The 21,534-nt window shown below is 35.0% G+C and overlaps 1 protein-coding gene across 1 annotated transcript in view; it reads right to left on the bottom strand.

Moving 5' to 3' along the window:
- LOC119506769 (phospholipid-transporting ATPase IB-like) overlaps positions 1–21,534 on the bottom strand; it is a 215,222-nt gene that overhangs the window by 29,891 nt on the left and 163,797 nt on the right. The window contains exons 25-27 of the mRNA XM_037799892.1: positions 19,367–19,445; positions 5,463–5,524; positions 1,554–1,610 (exon numbers count right to left, since the gene is read on the bottom strand). Coding sequence (XP_037655820.1) covers positions 1,554–1,610; positions 5,463–5,524; positions 19,367–19,445 — 198 coding nt within the window. The remainder of the gene's footprint in view (positions 1–1,553; positions 1,611–5,462; positions 5,525–19,366; positions 19,446–21,534) is intronic.

Raw genomic sequence — 21,534 nt, 5'->3', positions numbered from 1 at the left:
CATAAGTGGTCATGGACCTAAGAAATACTTTTGGTGGAGGGAACTTAACAACCATGTAAAGGAGGAATAGAAAAAGTTTATTTATGCTGTATTAATATGGCATCATACCACACTTATAATTAGTATGCCTCATTGATTGCTAATAAAATATTTTCATTCAGAATTCCTCAGTCCCAACTTACGGTTGATATCCAGTTAGGAAGGTAGTAGTCAGAACTCTAAATGATTGCACTGGAGAAAAAATATGTGATCTGCTACATAATCTCAGCTCTTCAAAGATGACAAATAAAAATTCATTTTTCTCTCATTAACTTTTTGAGTATAACTTGGTAAACAACTTATATATATATAAGTTATATATATATATGCCTAACTTATATATATATGCCTAAATTACTAAGTCCAAAGAGAGAGTTAAAATTCCGCCTAAATGTCAAGTAGTTCCACTATTAATGATATTGTAAGGAAATTATTATCCCTCTGTAAAGATTCAAGTACATAGATGTTTATAATAACAAAAGTTAAAACAGTCATTCTAAAAACAGTCTAAATAATAAATATCCTTGTAATGGAATATTATATAGTCATTAAACAAAGTATAAGTTTAAAAATAGAGAAAAATGTTAAAGGTATATTATTAAATGAAAAAAGGACATTACAAAATATTAGGTATATTATGATACTATTTTTGTGGTAAAAATAAAACATACACAGAACAAAGGCTGAAAGATAGAAACCAAAATGTCAATGTCATTGACATTGAGAAGTATGGGCAATATGCCTTTTCTGTGCTTTCTAAATTTTCTATTATGATTCTAAATGTGGGTGTTGGGGATTGAATCACATCCTCTACAAAAGGCAGGTTCAGGTCCCAACCCCTGGCTCTGTGGGTGTGAACCCATTTGTAAACAGGATCTTTGAAGCTGTTATTAGTTAAGGTGTCCCCAAACAGAATGAGGGTGGCCTTACTCCAACACAGCTGATGTCCTTATAAGCAAAGCAAATTGGACACAGAGAAGCCCTGGGAGCAGCCAGCAGCCGGAAGGCAACACAACCCAGAGGAGAAAGGAGCAGACGCTGCCACGTGCACAGCCAAGAGATGGGAAAGCCAAGGAACCCCAAAACTGTGGGCCAGCCAGAATACTGACCTCTGAAGGAAGAAAGCCTTCTAACCTCTGAAACTGGGAGCCAAAAAAATTTGTGATATTAAGCCAATCCAGTGTGTGGTATTTGTTTTAGCAGCTAGGAAACTGAAAGAGTGGGCAATAATAATAATAATAAATTAAGCGTCTCAATGGCATGCTAAATTTAATCTATTTCAAATGTAACACAGGAGAATGAATACTCTAAAGGTATTATAAAAAAAGATTTTCTAATATTCTAAAGATGGTTAATACACTCTGATCTAGTTTAAATTATCATTTTAATACGCAAAACAAAAAGAAAAACATGGAGGCTATAGAAACTGCTTATTATTTTTCTAAAGTTTAAAAGTAAATCATAGCATCCAGGTAACCATATTGGATTGAGGAGAAGTCCTAAAGAATACTTACTTTATTCCAAGACAGTGTCTCCAAACCGGCATTCAGACAAACAGTAACAATTACATACTGTGAGGCAAGATGGGATGGGGATAGAGATTGGAAAAATGAATTAAAACCTTTCATTGGAATCCATGTCTGTCCACGCCCTTCCTGATACTCCACCCTAGTTCTCTTCCATGTCTGGTCAACCCCGATGTCAGCACGTTGCTAAGTGTTTTGCTCGATTTTAGTTCTGGAGAGCATGCAGTGTTTTCACAATAAATTCTTTAAGTACAGAAGCCCTTATGACTAAAATCCATGTTTGTGTCATAAGCTCTCAAAATTCCTTCCTTATAAATAGTATGGAAGATTTTGATTCTGCCTTGAAATCTGAGTGCTAATGATAAAAAAACACATTTCAGGAGGGTAGATTGAAACCATTATAAATCCAACAATGTGTTCGCTATTCCTGGTCTTTTACATTTCTATACATGTTTGAGAAATAGCTCATCAAGCCTTTGGGGCTCTGGATTGGGATTACAATAAATCTATTAATCAATTTTTGGAGAGTTGATGTCCTTATAGTATTGAGTCTTAAAGTCAAGGAGTATGGCATACTTTTTCCATTTAAGTGCTCTTTAAGGTCTCCAATAACATCTTTTAATCTTTCTCAAAGATATCTTTAGTATCAATTGTGAGATTTATTTATATATTCTTCATATGTCTTACGCTATTATAAAATGGTATCTTCAATATTTTTCATTTTCTAAATATGTGTTGCTGGTATATATAAATACATATTTAAAAAAATATTGATTAGTATCCAGCTAACTGTCAACCTCTTTTATTAATTATTTTATCTTTTAAAAAATTTTCTCCATATACAATTATATTATCTATGATTTAATACAGATTTTTTCCTTCCCAAAGCTTATACTGCCTATTTGTTCTTCTTGCCTTAGTAATTACACTACACTACAATGTCGAAGAGAGGTGGTGATGTTGAGCATCTCTGTCTTATCCCCATTCTCAAAGAGAAAGCTTCCAATGTTTCATCAAGAATGATTTTGTTGAAGGGTAGGTTCTTAGGCAGAAACAGATAAGTAGTACACTGAGTGTTTTAAACTCTTCTTCGGAGGTTGTCTCTGATTAGGTTCACTTGTCCGTCTCTAGTGTCAGCATTCTAGCAAGCCTCTGCCATCTTGTCTAGGCTATTTGACAATCCTCGACCTTAAAGGTCCCAAAGGGCTGGTCCCGACCTTCCCCTCCAAGCTCATTTTGCCATTACCCTGCCCCATGCATAGTTTTCCCTGGGCTCTGGTTCCATGGACCTTTGAAATTCCTTGGCAGCACAAGGGTTGACTCCACTTTACACTTTACCAGAGGTTCACTCCATTTCCAGCAGGGCTATATTTGGGTTTAGTAGTTTCCTCCAACTCACTAATGTTGGAATCAGCACATCCTGAGAGTTGGGTTTGTGGTCACTTCATGTTGGCCTGACAACTCTGCTCATTTCTCCTTTGTCATCACATATTTAGGATTTTAGCATTGGCCTATTCCCTTTTTTATTCCTTAGTTGCTATAGTAAATTATTATACTATAGTTGTTTTTTTTTTTTTTTTGATGGTTTTATTTTTAAGCCTTGGGGTGGGAGATTGAGATTCTATGAGATCAGTTTACTCAGGCCTCTTAACTAGGAATCTTGTATTTGTGTATGTATGTACGTATGTATGTATATATTGTATGTATGTATGTATGTATTTAATGTCTTTCCATCTCTCTAGAATGTAATTTTCATGAATATTAATTTTATGTAGTTAAATTTATGTGTATTTCTCTTATGACTTTGAAGTTTTGAGTCCACAAGTACTCTTAGTAGTTCCTTATCCAGTGTTTTGCAGATGACAAAGCTCAGTAAATAGTGATAAAAGAATAAAACAAACAAAAATCCTATTTGAAGATTTTTTCCCTGGTGTTGAGAAAAGGATAAGGCCTGAAGAGGTATGGAGATTTGGGAAAGAAGAAAACTTGCTTTATGCACAAGTCCAACAATAAGAAAACACTACCTAACCATATTTGATGTTCAGAAATATATAGAGTTAAAAGCATGACCAATTATATGAAATAATAAAGATTACAAACCAAAGTGAATATAGGCAACATACCAATAAATAGTTGATTACATAAAAAAATAGTTTATGATTTTGCTGCTCCAAGATATGTTGCTAAATGAAAAAAAAAAAAAAAAGCAAGATGCAAAGGAATTTGTTTCTTTTTGCATGCAGAAGGGACAATACAAGTTTGAATGGGCAGTTAGAATTTTTAGAACTATGGATAAGAAACTACTAAGAGTACTTGTGGACTCAAAACTTCAAAGTCATAAGAGAAATACAGATAAACTTAACTACATAAAATTAATATTCAGAAATATGTATGACCAAAATTCTATAAAAAGTCCAAATATGAAACTGGGAAATATTTTTGTACCAATATGAGAAAGTAAAGTATAAATAATTCCTAACAAGAAAAAAAGACCAACAACCCAATAGAACAATGGACAAAGAAAGTAAACAAGCCATTCACAGAAAAAGAAAAGGAAGTGGTTTTTAACCTTATACAAGTATGCTTACTCTCAAGCAAAAACTGCAATAAGCTATCAGTTCACCTGGTAGATCAAAAAGTGTGGTAAGACTACTTTCTACAAGGTCTTGTGGAAACTGACATTATTATCAATAAATTTGTGCAATTTTTTCAGAAGAACATTTGATAATGTCTTTCAAAATTCCCAGTACTCTCTGATCCAATAATTATAGTTCTAGAAATTTATTCCTACTGATATACTTACTCATGGGCATAAAGGATAGTCTTTGAAGCACTTGTCATGATGGCAAAGGACCAAAAACAACCTTAATGTCCACTAATGAGAGACTGGTTGAAAAAATAAAGGTGAATGAGGTAGGTATTTATGGGCTGATTTTAAACCATCTCCAAGGCATGCTCTGAAGTGAAAAAACAACAAGTAGAAGAGTATCCTACTATTATGCAGAAAAAAAAAAGGAGGGGGGGAGGGGTGGTGGTGGTGGTGGAAGTAACATATACATTTGTACATGGATTTCACATTTCTAGAAATATATATATATAAGAAACCACTACAGTGGTTTCTTTGGAGGTGTTCTAGTTTGCTAATGCTGCCGGAATGCAAAACACCAGAGATGGATTGGCTTTTATAAAAGGGGGTTTATTTGGTTACACAGTTACAGTCTTAAGGCCATGAAGTGTCCAAGGTAACACATCAGCAATCGGGTACCTTCACTGGAGGATGGCCAATGGTGTCTGGAAAACCTCTGTTAGCTGGGAAGGCACGTGGCTGGCGTCTGCTCTAAAGTTCTGGTTTCAAAATGGCTTTTTCCCAGGATGTTCCTCTCTAGGCTGCAGCTCCTCAAAAATGTCACTCTTAGTTGCTCTTGGGGCCTTTGTCCTCTCTTAGCTTCTCTGGAGCAAGAGTCTGCTTTCAATGGCCATCTTCAAACTCTCTCTCATCTGCAGCTCCTGTGCTTTCTTCAAAGTGTCCCTCTTGGCTGTAGCAGCTTGCTCCTTCTGTCTGATCTTATATAGTGCTCCAGTAATTTAATTCAGACCCACCCTGAATGGGTGGGCCAACACCCCATGGAAATTTTCCAGTCAGAGTCATCATGTGGGTTGGGCACATCTCCATGGAAACACTCAAAGAATTACAATCTAATTAACACTGATACATCTGCCTGCACAAGATTACATCAAAGATAATGGCGTTTTGGGGGACATAATACATTCAAACCAGCACAGAAGGATATTAAAGTATGAGGGGGATTTAAAGTTCATGGGATATGGTCTTATAATGCTTGTATTTTTTCAATTAAAAACTAGGAAAGGTGAATTAATTGACATGGATGATCTTACCGTATAAATAATATTTCCAAGAAACAAATAGTCTGTAGTGAAACCACCTGGTAAGACTGTATCTGCAAAATGAAAAAGTCCTTTTTTAAATCTTTATAGAATCTGAAATAGGTTTTGAATCTGTTTTTACCAAAGGAACCCCTACTGGACACAAAAATATTTATCAATTATTGGTCATATTTCTTAATTGCTCTATCAGTGACAACAATGACTCCCTTGCCTATTACAATTGTGATATTTTTTCCATCTCCATATTCTCTCCAAAGATTTACTAAACAGCAAGTGAATAAATAAATCACACGAAGTGTATGAATGAATGTGATACTAAACCTAGTTTCACATGTGTCTAAACCATCTGGCAGAACCTGTAAATTGAAAGTTCAAATAGTCCAGGGAATGACGTTATATAACAAGACTGGAATTTTAAGAATTTGATCATCACATTTTCCACATTATTCCTTTTCCTAGCATCATGAAAATAATAAACCTACTAAATACTTTGAAATTATGATAGAATTTCTTAATTCTTTTTAATTATTGCTAAGTCCGTTGTAAAATGTATGAATTTCCTCCTTTTGAAAGATCAATGCTATTTCAAGATTACGAATGATTTCCTCAGATCTTTTTGTTTTTAAAATTCTCAAATATAGATTTGTGATCTCTGGTCCTGGTTGATATGGAAAGTTATGAGTGCAAATTTCTGACCCTACTACCAGTTAGGATGGGAGACCCATATTATCGAAGCTCATTTATTCTGTTTTCTTCTGTGAGAGATACAACATCACTAAAATATTCAAGGCTTATACTCTTTTACTAAAACTTATATGCAATGGGATATTTAGGGCATTGGATAAATATGTGGGTCAGGTTAGGCAAGCAAAGTGAGAGAAAATCATGGGTCTTGTCCATGTAAAAGCCTAACCTTGGTGAGTTTCATTGGCAGTGGGAGCAATAGTATAGATGAAAACCATATTGTGATTAACTGAAAAAGAGAAGAAAATGACTGCATAGGAGAGCAACACTGGGTTATGTTGCCCATATAAGTATTCATGAAAGAGAAAAATCACAAGCTATATTGGGAAGGAAGGGAAAATTCAAGTATGGACATGGTGATAAGAAAGAGAAATTCCTTTCCCTCTGCATATTATGCAAAATCAACAATGCAAACAGAGAAAACCTCTACAAAATCCATTTTCAGGAAAACCAAGAAACAATCTACAGGCTCAGAACGATAATGAGTGCTTCTAAGCAGCTCATGTCAGCATAGAGCTGTGTTTGGTAAATGATAAGAAAAGCTCTGCTGTGTAAAGTAAATACTAAGCTGGCTGAGGGCAGCAGATCTCAGAAAACGCCAGCCAAAATACACTCTTTAATAGAACCTTCTGCAAATATCTGGGAAAAAAGACTCTAACTAATTTCCTGAAAACAAATGATAATAAAAAAGGCAAAGATGTACTGTTTCATGTTTTGTGTGGTTATTATTCATTATATTATAAATGTATGTCTTATGTGTAAAACATGTTTTAAAAATGATTTAAAAGGAAATCAGTAGAAAAGAGCAACAAAACTTATCAGTTAAAGAGTAGCTGCCAGGGGATTTTGCAACAAAACCCTACTATAACCAGCCAACAAAGAAATGTTTGGAGAAGCCATGGCAAAAAGACTTGTGAACATCTGATATATTTAACTGTAGAATTAAAACTAAAAACAGAAAAATGAATATGAGGTTAGAATGACTAATCTGATTATAGCTATTATATGCCCAGAAAATGTGTAAATCTGAGCCAATAAAGAACATTCAAAGCTACATCTATGGCCAACTTGATTTTCTACAAGGGTGCCACATACACTAATTGGAGAAATAACAGCGTTCTCAACAAACAGTGCTGGGAAAACTGGATATCCATAAGCAAAAGAATCAGACTAGATCCCTTTACCTCATACCATATAGAAAAATTGATCAAAATCTAAATAGATCAAGGACCTAAACATAAGAGGTAAAACCATGAAACTCTTAGAAGAAAGCACAGGGGGAAACTTCATAACCTTGGATTTGGTGATGATTTCTTAAATATGACCCCCAAATCATGAACGACAGCAACAAAAATAGATAAAATGGACTTCACCAAAATTTTAAAATTTTGTACATCAAAGGACATTATCAAGAATGTGAGAAGACATCCTACAGAATGGGAAAAATTAATTGCTAACCATGTATCTGATAAGGGTTTAATATCCAGAATATATAAAGAACTGCTAAAACCCAACAACAAAAAGATAAATAACCCAATTAAAAATGGGCAAAGGACTTGAATAGACATTTCAACAAAGAAGATATACAAAGGATCAAGAAGCATGTGAAAAGATACTCAATATCATTGGTCATCAAGGAAATGCAAAACAAAACCACAATGAGATACCATCTCACACCTACTAGGATAGCTATTTTTAAAAAACAGAAAATAACAATTGATGGCAAGGATGTGGAGAAATTGGATTCTAACACATTGCTGGTGGGACTATAAAAGGTGCAGCTACTGTGGAAAACAGTTTAGCAGATCCTCAGAAAGTTAAACATAGAATTACTATATGACTTTGCAATCCCACTTCCTGGTATATATCCCAAAGAATTGAAAGTAGTGACTCAAAAAGGTATTTGTACACCAGTGTTCATAGCATCATTATTCACAATTGTCAAAAGTTGGAAGCAACCCAAGTGTCCATCAACAGACAAATGGATAAACAAAATGCTGTATATCTGTACAATGGAATATTATTCAGCCATAAAAAGGAATTAAATTCTGGTACATCCTACAACATAGATGAACCTTGAAGACATAATGTTGAGTGAAATAGGCCAGACACAAAAAGACAGCTGTTGTATAATCTTGCTTATACGAAAAACCTACAATAAGCAAATTCATATCTATAGAAAGTAGATTACTGCTTACTAGGTGGCCAGAGGGTGAGGGGAAGGGGGCAGTTATTGCTTATTGGATACAGTTTCTGTTTGAGGTGATGAAAAGTTGGGGCAATGGAAATTGGTGATTGCAGCACAACATTCTGCTTGTAATTAATATCACTCAGTTGTACACTTGGAAGTGGTTAAAATGGGAAATTCTGAGTTGTATATATGTTACTACAATCAAAACTTTTAAAAAGATGATAGATAGAAGGATAAATAGAATGATGTGGCAAATACGGCAAAATGTTAAAAGTTGGTGGTTCTGGTATCTGGGTGTGAGCCATGCTGGGAGTTCTCTGTCTTAGTATTACTTCTGCAACTGTCCTATAAGTTTGAAAGTATTTCAAAATAAAAATTAAAAAAAAAAAATTCAAAGTTAACAAATCAAGTAAAGGAATTGTAAATGTATTTAACAGTATGCCATGCACAAGAAGATAGGATGCTGGAGGAAAGGGAAGGGAGAAGGAAGGAAGAGAAACATGATTTTATCATTTTTCATTTTAGGAAATGAATGTAGTTGGTCTATAGAAATAGAGCACTATATATATAAACTTAAAATAAAAATAATGATTAGAACAAAACTTCAAGTCTTCCTAAGTATCAGAAGAGTACTCTTGAAAAAGCAAAGAAAAACCAACCATATAAAGATTAGAAAAACTTGAAAACAGGAAATGCAAAATCATATGAGATATCTCAAACCAAACCTATTTTTAAAAAATGACTTTCAGATGTTATCTCACAGGTAAATCCAATTCTGTGCTGCACACAAAACACATACCTGAAAGAAGAAACTCAGAAAGTTTGAAAATAAAAGGATGGTCAAAGAAAATACAAATTAAAGTGGGAGACATGATATTAGTCTAAATTAAGAGGAAATTGATGCTGAAAAGTATTAAACAAGACACAGAAAGACACTTCATAAAACTAAACAGTAAAAGTTGCAATGAAAATGAAAAAGGAGTTATTAGTGTAAAAAAATAATGAATAATAAATTAAAAGAAATAACAAAGGAAACAAATATGATAGTAGTAGAAAACTTTCTTACACCTTTCTCAGTTCATAATACACCAAGTGACAAAAAATAAGCAAGAGAGTGATGTCATCAAGATGGCAGTGTGAGAATCCCCTGGAAAATGAGCCTGGCCCTGGCAGCGAGGGATTGAAAATGCCTACTTGACCAAAATGGGGGGAAAGAAAGGTAACAAGTTGAGGTTACAGAAGCTGAGAGATCCCAAATAGAGTCGAGAGGCAATCCTGGAGTTTTCTCTTATGCAAGCTCCAGCTAGACATCCCAAATGGCCTCAGTACGCCATGCCCTTACCAAAAGTTGTCCCCAAATACCTAGGTCCCTACCTGAGATTCTATGAAAGATTCACTCACTAAGTTTCATCTCTCAGAAACTTAATCCACCAGAGTGCTCCTATGCCAGACAAATCCTAAAACCCAGAGGCAACAGCCTCTTTACGATCAACAATCAAATGCAGCCCCTTCCCGATACTGTCGACACTCCCTTTCAATACGAACAAGTCAGGGTGCTCACTGCCTAGACACCCCTGAAGATGGAGAAAGAGATTAAGTGAGAGGAAGGGATAGCAACAAACAACATAAGATTTAACAAAGGTCTATGAATACTGAAAATTTATATAAATATATATATATATTTAGATGCTCAGATGTTGGAATGGCTGGCAGGAGGTAAATGACATGGTGGAACTGTACCCTGTAACATCCTTTGAAATTTGCTCTATAGTTACTCATTGAACTGTGCTTTGAAAGTCTTCACCTTTCTGTATATACCCTATACTGCATAACAAGGAAAGAACCGAAACTGTGGAACTCTAACCCATAACAATTTTTGACATTACCTATATGACTGCTTGTTGAGCTGTACATCGAAAGATGACACCTTTCTGTATGTATGTTATATTTTACAATAATGGAAATAGCTGAAGTTGTGGAACTATGACCCATGACATTCTTTGAAATTTCCTAATTACTTGTTAAATCGTACTTTGAAAGTTATCACTGTTATGCATATATGTTAAAGTTCACAATTTAAAAATGCATTAAAAAAAAGAATCCCCTGGAAAATTTCCCCTCAGAAACAATTTACAAAAGGACAAGTTCCTCTTGCTTGGAACTCTGGAGGGTAGTAAAAACTGGAGGACCCCAAAAATACCAGATTGCAGGAAAAAACACCAAAAAAGAAGGTAGGAGAGATGTGACTCAGACACGCTAGTGCAGACCCCTCCCACTCGGGTTAGCTGTCACACAGTGGCAGTCCTACAGCCTGGGAACTTCCTGCCATAGTCACAGACTCAGCCACTCGTGGCCGTGAATTAGGACCACACACTCATTCACGCAGGGACCCAGGGCTGGTGAGTACAAGCAGGATAAAAAAGAGACCCATGGTGGAACTGTTGGCAAAAGGTGCCCACACCCAACCCAGTCTTTAAATGCTAGAGCACCTAAACAAAAACAAAACAAAACAAAAAACAAAAACAAAAACAGGTGTGTTGTATACCCTAGCATGGAAATTACGTGAAGCAGAAAAGCCTCATGGGAAAAAAGGAACACTGAACTATTGTAAGGCAGGATGGGCTGCAGGCCTGAAAACTGGAATTAAAAGAGGCACTGAGTAAGGGAGAGCAGTTGAGCAAACCACTGGAGCTGGGGAGGAAAATCTGCACAAAAACAAACAGAACAGCTCAGGATTCCCAGAGAAGGAACAGGGGAAAGGAAGCTTTCTCCTAGAGGTGAAACAATTGCACATAAAAGGGTGATCTAACAAGTTGCACTGCATGTCCTGGGTAAGAAACAAGTGCAGAAGACCTGAGAAAATCTGAACAGTTAAATCTGGGCTGCTCTAAAGGTTCAGCACAAGCTGAAGTAAGCGCTGCCTTTAAAGTAAAATCACTGAATATTAACAGATTAAACCCCCTAATCAAAAAGACAGCGATTGTCAGAATGGATTTAAAAATCTTGATCCAACTGGTGTTGTTTATGAGAGACTTACCTCAAATCCAAAGACTCAAATAGGTTGAAAGTGAAAGAATGAAAAAGATAAACTATGCAAATAATAACTGAAAGAAAGCTGGGTTAGCTATACTAATATCAGACAAAATAGACTTTAAGTCAAAACCTGTTACAAGAGACAAAGAACAACACTGTATATTAATAAAAGGGGAGTCCACTAAGAAGGAGTAACAATCATACTTACGCATCAACCACAGTGCCCCAAAATACATGAGGCAAAATTGAAGGGAGAAATAGACACCTTTACAGTAATAGTTGGTGACTTCAATTCACCACTTTCATCAATGGATAGAACATCTAGACAGAAGATAAATAAGGAAACAGACAACTTGAATTATATGAAAAATGAACTAGGCTAACAGGCATATAAAGAACACTGCACCCAAAAGAGCAGGATGCACCTTGTTCTCGAGATCCAATGGATTGTTCTCCAGAATAGAACACAGTTTGAGTCACCAAACAAGTCTTAATAAATTTAAAAAGATTGAAATTATGAAAAGCATTTTTTTTGACCACAATGGAATGAAGCTGGAAATCAATAGCAGGAGGAGAACTGGAAAATCCACAAACATATGGAAGTTAAACAACACAGTCAAATAATCAGAGGGTCAAAGAAGAAATCAGAAAGGAAATCAGTAAATACCTTGTGACAAATGAAAATGAGAACACAACATATCAAAACCTGTGGGACACAGAGAAGGCAGTTCTCAGAGGGAAATTAATGAGAAGGAAATGAAATAACTGGCATGGAAAACAATTAAAGCAGGAAAACATCATATAAAATGAGTGAAACCAAAAGCAAGTCTCTCAAAACTATCAATAAAGTTGAGAAACCTCTAACTACACTGATCAAGACAAAAAAAAGAGAAATAAAAAATTATCACTATCAGGAATGAAAGAGGATATCAGATTGCAGAATAGATCTTGCAGACAGTAAGGGAATATTGTAAGAAAGATTTTATACTAATAAATGAGAAAATTGGGATGAAATTGACAAATTCCGTAAAAGAAATTAACAAAATGAGTTCAATAAACAGTAGAAAATCTTAATAGCCCTATATCTAGTAAAGAAATTAAATTCTTAATTTAAAAGTTTTCTACCAAAAAGAATCTTGGCCATGATCTTTAACATTAAATCCTTTCAAATATTTATGGAAGAAATAATACTAATAATACACACACTTTTTCAGAAAACAGAGAGGAAGGAACTGTTTCCCAGCTCAATGTAAGAAGCAAGTACTGCCCTGATTTAAACACTGGACAAAGACATATGAAAAGTACAGAACAATATCCCTAATGATCATAGACACAAAAATCCTTACCAAAATATAAACAAATCAAATTCAGCAATATATAAAAAGGATGATATGTCATAACCAACTGGGGTTTAACCCAAGAGTACAAGATTGGTTTAATATTTAAAAATCAATGAATGCAAAAAAAAAAAAAATGAATGCAATTCATCGTATTAGCAGAATAACAGAGAAAAAACATAAGATCGCCTTAATAGATGCATTAAAATCATTTGGTGAAATCCAAAATCTGTTCTTGATGAACACCTTCAGCAAACTGAAAATAAATGGAAAATCCCTCAACATGATAAAGGGCATCTGTGAAAAAGCTAACATCGTAATTAATGGTAAAAGGATGAATCTTTCCTTCTACTATTAGGAAAAATGTAAACATATCCACACTCACCATTTCTTAACATTGCACTGGAGGTTCTAGTCTGTGCAATGCAGCTACTAGAACTAATGAGTGAATTTAGCAAAGTCACATGATACAAGGACAATACAAAAAATAAATAGTATTTCTGTATAGCAGCATGAAATATTGGAAAATAAAAATTTGAAGTATTATTTTCTTAGGCTCCAAAACCTGAATCATGAGAGAAAATTTTAACAAAAGATATGCATGGACTTTACATTGAAAGCTATAAAACATTCCTGGGAGAAATTAAAGAAGAACTAAATAAATGGAGACATATGCTACGTTCATAGACTGAAAGATTCAGCAATTTAAGATGTCAGTTCTCAAGTTCTCTCAAATTAATCTATATTCAATGCAACCCCAATACAAATCCCAAAATTTTTATTAGAATTTTAAAAGTAGATTTAAAAATATATATTAAAATTCAAAGGACCTAGAATATCCAAAACTTAGAGAACTTATACCACCTGATTTCAAGGTTTACTATTAAAGTACATTAATCAAAGAAAAAATAGCTTAAGAATAAACATATTGAAAATGGAACAGAGTAGTTATTCAAGATATAGATCAATACATATGCCTTCAATGGAATTTTTTTAACAAAATGCAAAGTAATTCCATGGGAAAAGCATAATCCTTTTATTTTTTTAAGTTCTTAAAGCTTGAGACATTTATATGTAAAAAGTGAACTGACTCAACCCTTACATCATACCATACACAAAATCAACTCAAAATAGTCCATAGCCTAAACATGAAACTGGAAAACTTATTAGGAAACCACTCTCCCCTACTAAAAATAAAGAAAACAAACACACACACACACAATATTAAAAAGCTAGGTTTGTCTTAAGAAAATTAAAACCTTCTGATTGTTAATGACATCATTAAGAAAAATATATTCAAGCCACAGATTGAGAAAAATAATTAAAATTCCTACATGACAAAGGACTTGTATCCAGAATGTATAAAGAAATGTTACAACTTGATAAGAAGTTAACAAAATCCAATAAAAAATAGACAATATGCTTGAAAAGACACTTCATAAAAGAAGTTTACAGATGGTAAATAATCACATGAAAAGATACTCTACATCATCAGAAAAACACAAACACTCAAAGAGATAATGTACAATATTCTAATAGTGTCATAAATGATACACAATAAAACTTTTGGTGTGAGCTTATTCATATTATGTTTCTACTTTAGAATTATTTGATAAGAAACAGTTTAAAATGAATTTAAAACTGATTTACATATATCCAAATCCCTGATTTACATATATCCAAATAGCCAATGATCTCCCCGTGGGATTGGCTGCTGTGGCACCAAACCTTCCCCGCACCTTTCAGTGATGCATCGGATGCCCAGGTGTTTACTCCTTCCACAAGAGAGCTTTCTTTTCACAAGAGCCTTTACTGCTACAGCTACTGGACACATCCAACTGCCAGAAATCATACCTGATCACCTAATTTCCTGGATCTTGATATCTGAGTAAGTCAGTTACACCAGCATAAGTAAATCAAAAGAGAAAATGCATCCCAAATTCCAAATAATTTTTGAATGGTCTTTTAGAATATAGTCTCTTCATTAGCTCTCAATAACACTATAGAATACAAAGCATATTAAAATATTGAAAATAACACACATACAAAGGAGAGACTAAACCTGCTTATACTTGTGCCTAAGTCTCCCCCTGAGTGCCTCTTTGTTGCTCAGATGTGGCCCTCTCTCTAGCTAAGCCAACTCGACAGGTGAACTCACTGCCCTCCCCCATACATGGGACCCGACTCCCAGGGGTGTAAATCTCCCTGGCAACGCAGGATATGACTCCCGGGAATGAGCCTGGACCTGGCATCGTGGGATTGAGAACACGTTCTTGACCAAAAGGGGGATGCAAAATGAAACAAAATCAAGTTTCAGTGGCTGAGAGATTCCAAATGGAGTTGAGAGGTCACTCTGGTGGACATTCTTATGCACTATATAGATAACCCTTTTTAGGTTTTAATACATTGGAATAGCTAGAAGTAAATACCTGAAACTACCAAACTCCAACCCAGTAGCCTTGACTCTTGAAGATGATTGTATAACAAGTAGCTTACAGTGGGTGACAGTGTGATTGTGAAAACCTTGTGGATCGCTCTCCCTTTATCCAATGTATGGATGGATGAGTAGAAAAATGGGGGCAAAAAACTAAATGAAAAATAGGGTGGCATGATGGGGGATGATTTGGGTATTCTTATTTACTTTTATTATTTATTCTTACTTTTACTTTTTTCTGATACAAGGAAAATGTTCAAAAAATAGATTGGGGTGATGAATGCACAACTAAATGATGGTGCTGTGAACAACTGATTGTACAGTTTGGATGATTGTATGGTATGTGAATATGTCTCAATAAAATTGAATTTTAAAAAAACTCATATATTTTTGAAATGCTGAAAAACACCATTCTTGGTCTGTTTCTCCTCTGCTTTAGCACCTGTACCAGAGCAGTGAATCCCAAACTCAGCTGCACATTGGAATCTCCTGGAGAACTTCATAAACTATCGATGTTTGTGATCAAATCACAGTGATCGTGATTCAGTTGATCTGGGGACTGGCCAGGTCTTTGAGTTTTAAAAAAATGCAGGTGAATCTAATGTACAGGCAAATTTTGGAACCACAGAACTAGAGAATGGTATGGAGATGACCCTAACTCAGCAACTACTTATTGTCAGTGTCTTCCAGTGATAGTTTCCCGTAGCACTGGTTGAAACAAAAGCAAGAACATGAGGTAGAAATGATACAGCATAAAACGGTCAGGATGAATTGACAAAGCAGGACACTGGAAACTCTGGATTTCACTTCAAACGCTTCACAATGATGAGGGGTAATTTGTGGTTATGTAGTTTGCTTGCCCTTTATGTTCAAAACACCTTTAAAGTAAATTACACATGTACTCAAACTATTATTGCAAAAGCATTGCACCAGGGGATGTGGGCAGTTTAATAATTCAGCCCCATAAACTTTTAAGGAAATTTTCTAGCAATTACTTTATTTAAAATAGTCTTCCTTTCACCAAGTAAACACAAATAATCAAAAATTGTTTATTCCCCATGGAGAATCTGAGGGTGTTGTGTGTGTGTGGGGGGTGTGTGTGCATTTTTATAGTTAGAAGACTGGCAATTTTAGCTAACTTTAGGGAAAAAGACTAAAAAAGGAGTATTCTAAAAAGAATTAGCTTACTGCATACCTGACATTTAATAATAAAACTTCCGTAAAACATTAATTCAATAAAATCATGATATTTATGGCTCTGGCTTGGATTAATTATTACCACAATGGTTCAAATTTCTTTCTGATATTTTGAAGATGATCTATGATTTCCAAGTATATTTGATTTATAGCACTGAATCATCATAGCTGAAACTTCTTTTCCCTAGAGTAATTGAAATGAAGTTGCCTTCATATACTTTTTTAACAACTTTATTGAGATATAATTCACATACCATACAATTCATGCATTTAAAGCGTACAACTCAATGGCTTTTTTTAAAGAATATTAGCAGAGTTGTGCAACTGCCCCCAAAAGAAACCTGGACCCCCTTACTTCTCACCTCACAATCCCTCCATTGCCCCTAGCCCTATGCAACCACCAATCTACTGTCTATCTCTATGGCATTGCCTCTTTTGGACATTTCATATAAATAAACTCATACAATATGTTGTCCTTTGTGACTGGCTTCTATCACTTAGCAAATCTTCAAGGTTCATCACTGTCAAAGGATGTGTCAGTACTTCATTCCATTTTTATTGACAAATAAATTGCCATTATATATAGCACATTTTATATATCCATTCATAAATTGATGGTGTGAAGTGGTATCTCGTTGTAGTTTTAATTTACATTTTGTTAGTGATTGATAATGTTGAGCACCTTTTCATGTGGTTATTGGTTATCTGTGTGTCTTCATTGGAAAAATGCCTATTCAAGTCCTTTGTCCCTTTTTAAAATTGGATCACTTGTCTTGTTATTGTTGAATTGTAAGGCTTCTTTATATATTCTGGATACAAGTCCATTGTCATGTATTTTTTAAATGTCATGTTCCTTTCTGTGGTTTGTCTTTATATTTTCTTTTATTTAATGCAGATGATGTCATATGATAACCCAAAGTTTTCAATTTTGATGAAGTCTAATTTATTTTCTTTTTCTTTAATTCTTGTGTTTTGTTGTAATATCTAAGAAAGTTTTGGTTAATCAAGGTCATAAAAATTTACTCCCATGCCTTCTTCTAAGAGTGTTTAAGTTTTAGCCCTTGCATTTAGTTCTGTGATCCATTTTGAGTCAATTTTTGTGTTTGGTATGACATAGATGTCTAAATTCATCTTTTTACATGTTGATATCCAGTTGTCCCCACACCATTTCTTTCTTTTTTTAATGCAGTTTTATTGAGATATACTCACGCACCATATAATCCATCCAAAGTATACAATCACAGTATCATCATATAGTTGTGCATTCATCATCACAATCAATTTTCATTACTCCAAAATAAAGAAAAAATAAAAATAAAAAAGAACACCCAAAACATTCCATACCCCTTACCCTCCCCCCATTATATATATATATATATATACATAAACAATAAAAAATATATATATTTTTGTCTTTATTTTATTACTCATCTACCCATACACTGGATGAAGGGAGTGTCATCTGCAGGGTTTTCACAATTACACAGTCATACTTTAAGAGCTATATAGTTACACAATCCTCTTCAAGAATCAAGGCTGTGGGGTTTCAGCTCAACAGTTTTAGGTATTTCCTTCTAGCTATCCCAATATATTAAAACTACAAAGGGATAGCTATATAATGCACAAGAATTGAGAGTTCTATTTGATTCTATTTGAAATTTCTCAGCCGTTGAAACTCTATTTTGTTTCATTTCTCTTCCCCCTTTTGGTCCAAGAAGACTTTTTCAACCCCACAATGCCAGAGGCTCATCACCAGGAGTCATGTCCCACATTGCCAAGGAGATTTACACCCCTGGGAGTCATGTCCACCATAGGGGGGAGGGTAGTGAGTTTATTTGCAGAGTTGGGTAAGAGAGAAAGGCTACATCTGAGCAACAAAAGAGGTTCTCTGGGAGTGACTCTTAGGCATAATTATAAGTAGGCTTAGCTTCTCCTTTGCAGGGATAAGTTTCATAAGGGCAAGCCCCAAGATCGAGGGACAGGGATAAGTTTCATAAGGGCAAGCCCCAAGATCAAGGGCTTGACTTATTAAATTAGGAGTCCCTAATGCTTGTGAGAATATCAGGAATTCCCCAGGTGGGGAAGTTTAAGTTTTCCACATTTTTTCTCAGTCTCTCAAGGGGACTTTGCAAATATGTTCACAAAATTTTGCCTTTGCTATTTTAATTTTTGTCAGGTGAAAGTTTTGCTCAGTTTTAAAAGGAAAGTACTGAGAAATATAATGGTGGAATCATTCTTTTAAATTCAAATAAACACACAACTCAAACTCATTATTTTTCATTTAAAAATGACCCAGATGAAGAACATGTTTCTAGAATTACCCAATAAAATTAAATCTATTATAGAAAAATAATTACATTTCACACCTTAATTTGTGGCTTGTGAAAATGTGCACATGTTGCACACCAGCAACATACTTCATAAATATAACTCATAGTTCTGGATGCATCAGACACAAGCCAGCCTGGAGAAATACTTTACACAATATTCTATTGGAAAAATTGTATGTCAGGAAAAGTGACTTGGTCTGATAATAAAGCTATAAATTTACATTCCTTCTAAGATCTTATATTATACTCTAAACTGAAGTATGAAATTAGGGAAATGAATACAAGAAATAAAGTAGATAAATTTCATACTCACTAATAGGAGACATCTATTATTTGGATGTCTTTCCATCAGACTTACTGATTCGAATATGTATTATATTTTAAGAAATTTAAAGGCATTAGTTCTCAATTTATATGTCAGAGGCAAAGAAAATGGATTCTAAAGACCAACCAATAAATTTCCAAAGTACAATTTGTTACCAAAGGAATGTCTAATATTATATTTCTGTGAATATTTTATTTTCACTATCCTACAATTCTTTCTGGGGACTCACACACACTTGTAAAAACATCAGCTCTAGTGAGAATAATATGCTCTTTGCTGGTATTTGTAACAATGTAGCCATTACCTTTCCAGAGCATTTTTGTGGGAAACCAGAAGAGAATGAAGGAGTGGACCAAAGCACTCAGACATTGGATCCAGAACACCTAAAAGAAAACAAACCAAGAAAGTCAAGGTCAGGATAATATGTGGCAGGAATTGTGCTTTCTGTGTTTTACACAGTTACAAAGCTAAAATATTATTCTTGAAGGTTGAAAATAATAAATTTTGTTATTCTACTTGCAAAATTGTAGGATATATTATTTGAATAACAAATTTATTAAATAAAAATGTAAAATTCAATTATAATATATTTGTTATAAAAATTATGATGGTATAAATTTTCCAGTGAATCAGAACCAGAAGTAATTTTCAAAAGAAATCATAAAAATAATTTCAATCTTTAAATTATATATTTAGAATATAATTTCATGCCATATTTTATGATATGCCCTGCTTCTTTACACCTACACACAAACCCTGGTCGAAATATTTCATTTAAGTCACTATTCTTTTTATTAACAGAAACTGCAACATTTCTTTTAAAAGGAAATCTCAATAGTATGAAAACTCTAAGTTCAATCAAGCAAGGTACACATATGTTAGAGTATAGTAGAATAACAACAAAGGGCTAGAGAAAAAATGAGTACAGTAAAGAGTAACTACCACTAGACAGCACTGTTCCTTTCCTGCCTAACAAGTCTTAAAAGCTAGAATCTAAAAGGATCAAACAGTTTCCAACATGATTGTGTTCCAGAGAAAATCTCAAGAATATTTATAGGAATGCAAAATCTCCAGCACTCCCAACCAGGTAAAATCTACAGTAGCAGGAATCCAATCAAGAATGAAGGAGCAGGAGATAAATATATATATTAAGGAGTTACATAAACCAATCAAATTCAAACCCAGAAAGACACAGATTATAGACTCCACATAAAAGGACATTGAAACTGTTATAACTGCATTCCATATGTTCAAAAAGTAGGGACATGGAAGATGTAAGAAATACCCAAATAGCATCAATTCTAGATATGAAAGCTACAATGTTTGAGATAAGAAAATATACCGTACGTGTTAATGGAAGTTATTAGACTTTACAGAAGGAAAAAATACGTCAGATTAGACAGGGCAGAAGACAAAGCAATAAAAACTATTCAAAATTAAACACATCAACTCTCCTGGGGATTTGGGTTTAGGACTGAAAGATCCTAGTTCAGTCTAGGCTGCATGCTTAAACTGAGGGGATTTAAAATTGGATGCCGAGGGGGCAAGATGGCAGACTGGTGAGCTGTATGTTTTAGTTACTCCTCCAGGAAAGTAGGTAAAAAGCCAGGAACTGCGTGGACTGGACACCACAGAGCAATCTGTCTTTGGGCATACTTCATACAACACTCATGAAAACGTGGAACTGCTGAGATCACCGAAATCTGTAAGTTTTTGCGGCCAGGGGACCCGCGCCCCTCCCTGCCAGGCTCAGTCCCGGGGGAGGAGGGGCTGTCAGCTCCAGGAAGGAGAAGGGAGAATTGCAGTGGCTGCTCTCATCGGAAACTCATTCTACTGATTCAAACTCCAACCATAGATAGACTGAGGCCAGACACCAGAGACTCTGAGAGCAGCCAGCCCAGCAGAGAGGAGACGGGCATAGAAGGAAAACAACACGAGAAGCTCCAAAGTAAAAGCAGAGATTTTTGGAGTTCTGGTGAACACAGAAAGGGGAAGGGCGGAGATCAGGCCTTGAGGCGCATATGCAAATCCCGAAGCAAGGCTGATCTCTCTGCCCAGGGCACCTTTCCTTAATGGCCCTGGTTGCTTTGTCTATTAGCATTTCAATAACCCATTAGATCTCTGAGGAGGGCCGTTTTTTTTTTTTTTTTTTTTTTAAATCCCTTTTGCTTTTTCTAAAACAATTACTCTAAGAAGCTCAATACAGAAAGCTTCAAAGAATTGAAATTTGGGCACGTCAAGTCAAGAGCAGAAATAAGAGAGCTCTGAGACAAAAGGCAATAATCCAGTGGCTGAGAAAATTCACTAAACAACACAACTTCCCAAGAAAAGGGGGGTGTCCGCTCACAGCCACCATCCTGGTGGACAGGAAACACTCCTGCCCATCGCCAGCCCCATAGCCCAGAGCTGCCCCAGACAACCCAGTGTGACGGAAGTGCTTCAAATAACAGGCACACACCACAAAACTGGGCG

The sequence above is a fragment of the Choloepus didactylus genome, chromosome 12 (genome assembly GCF_015220235.1).
Source record: "Choloepus didactylus isolate mChoDid1 chromosome 12, mChoDid1.pri, whole genome shotgun sequence".
NCBI classification, from domain to species: Eukaryota; Metazoa; Chordata; class Mammalia; order Pilosa; family Megalonychidae; genus Choloepus; species Choloepus didactylus.
Note: the sequence above shows the minus strand (reverse complement) of the source record. Positions and strands in the feature narration are given on the sequence as shown.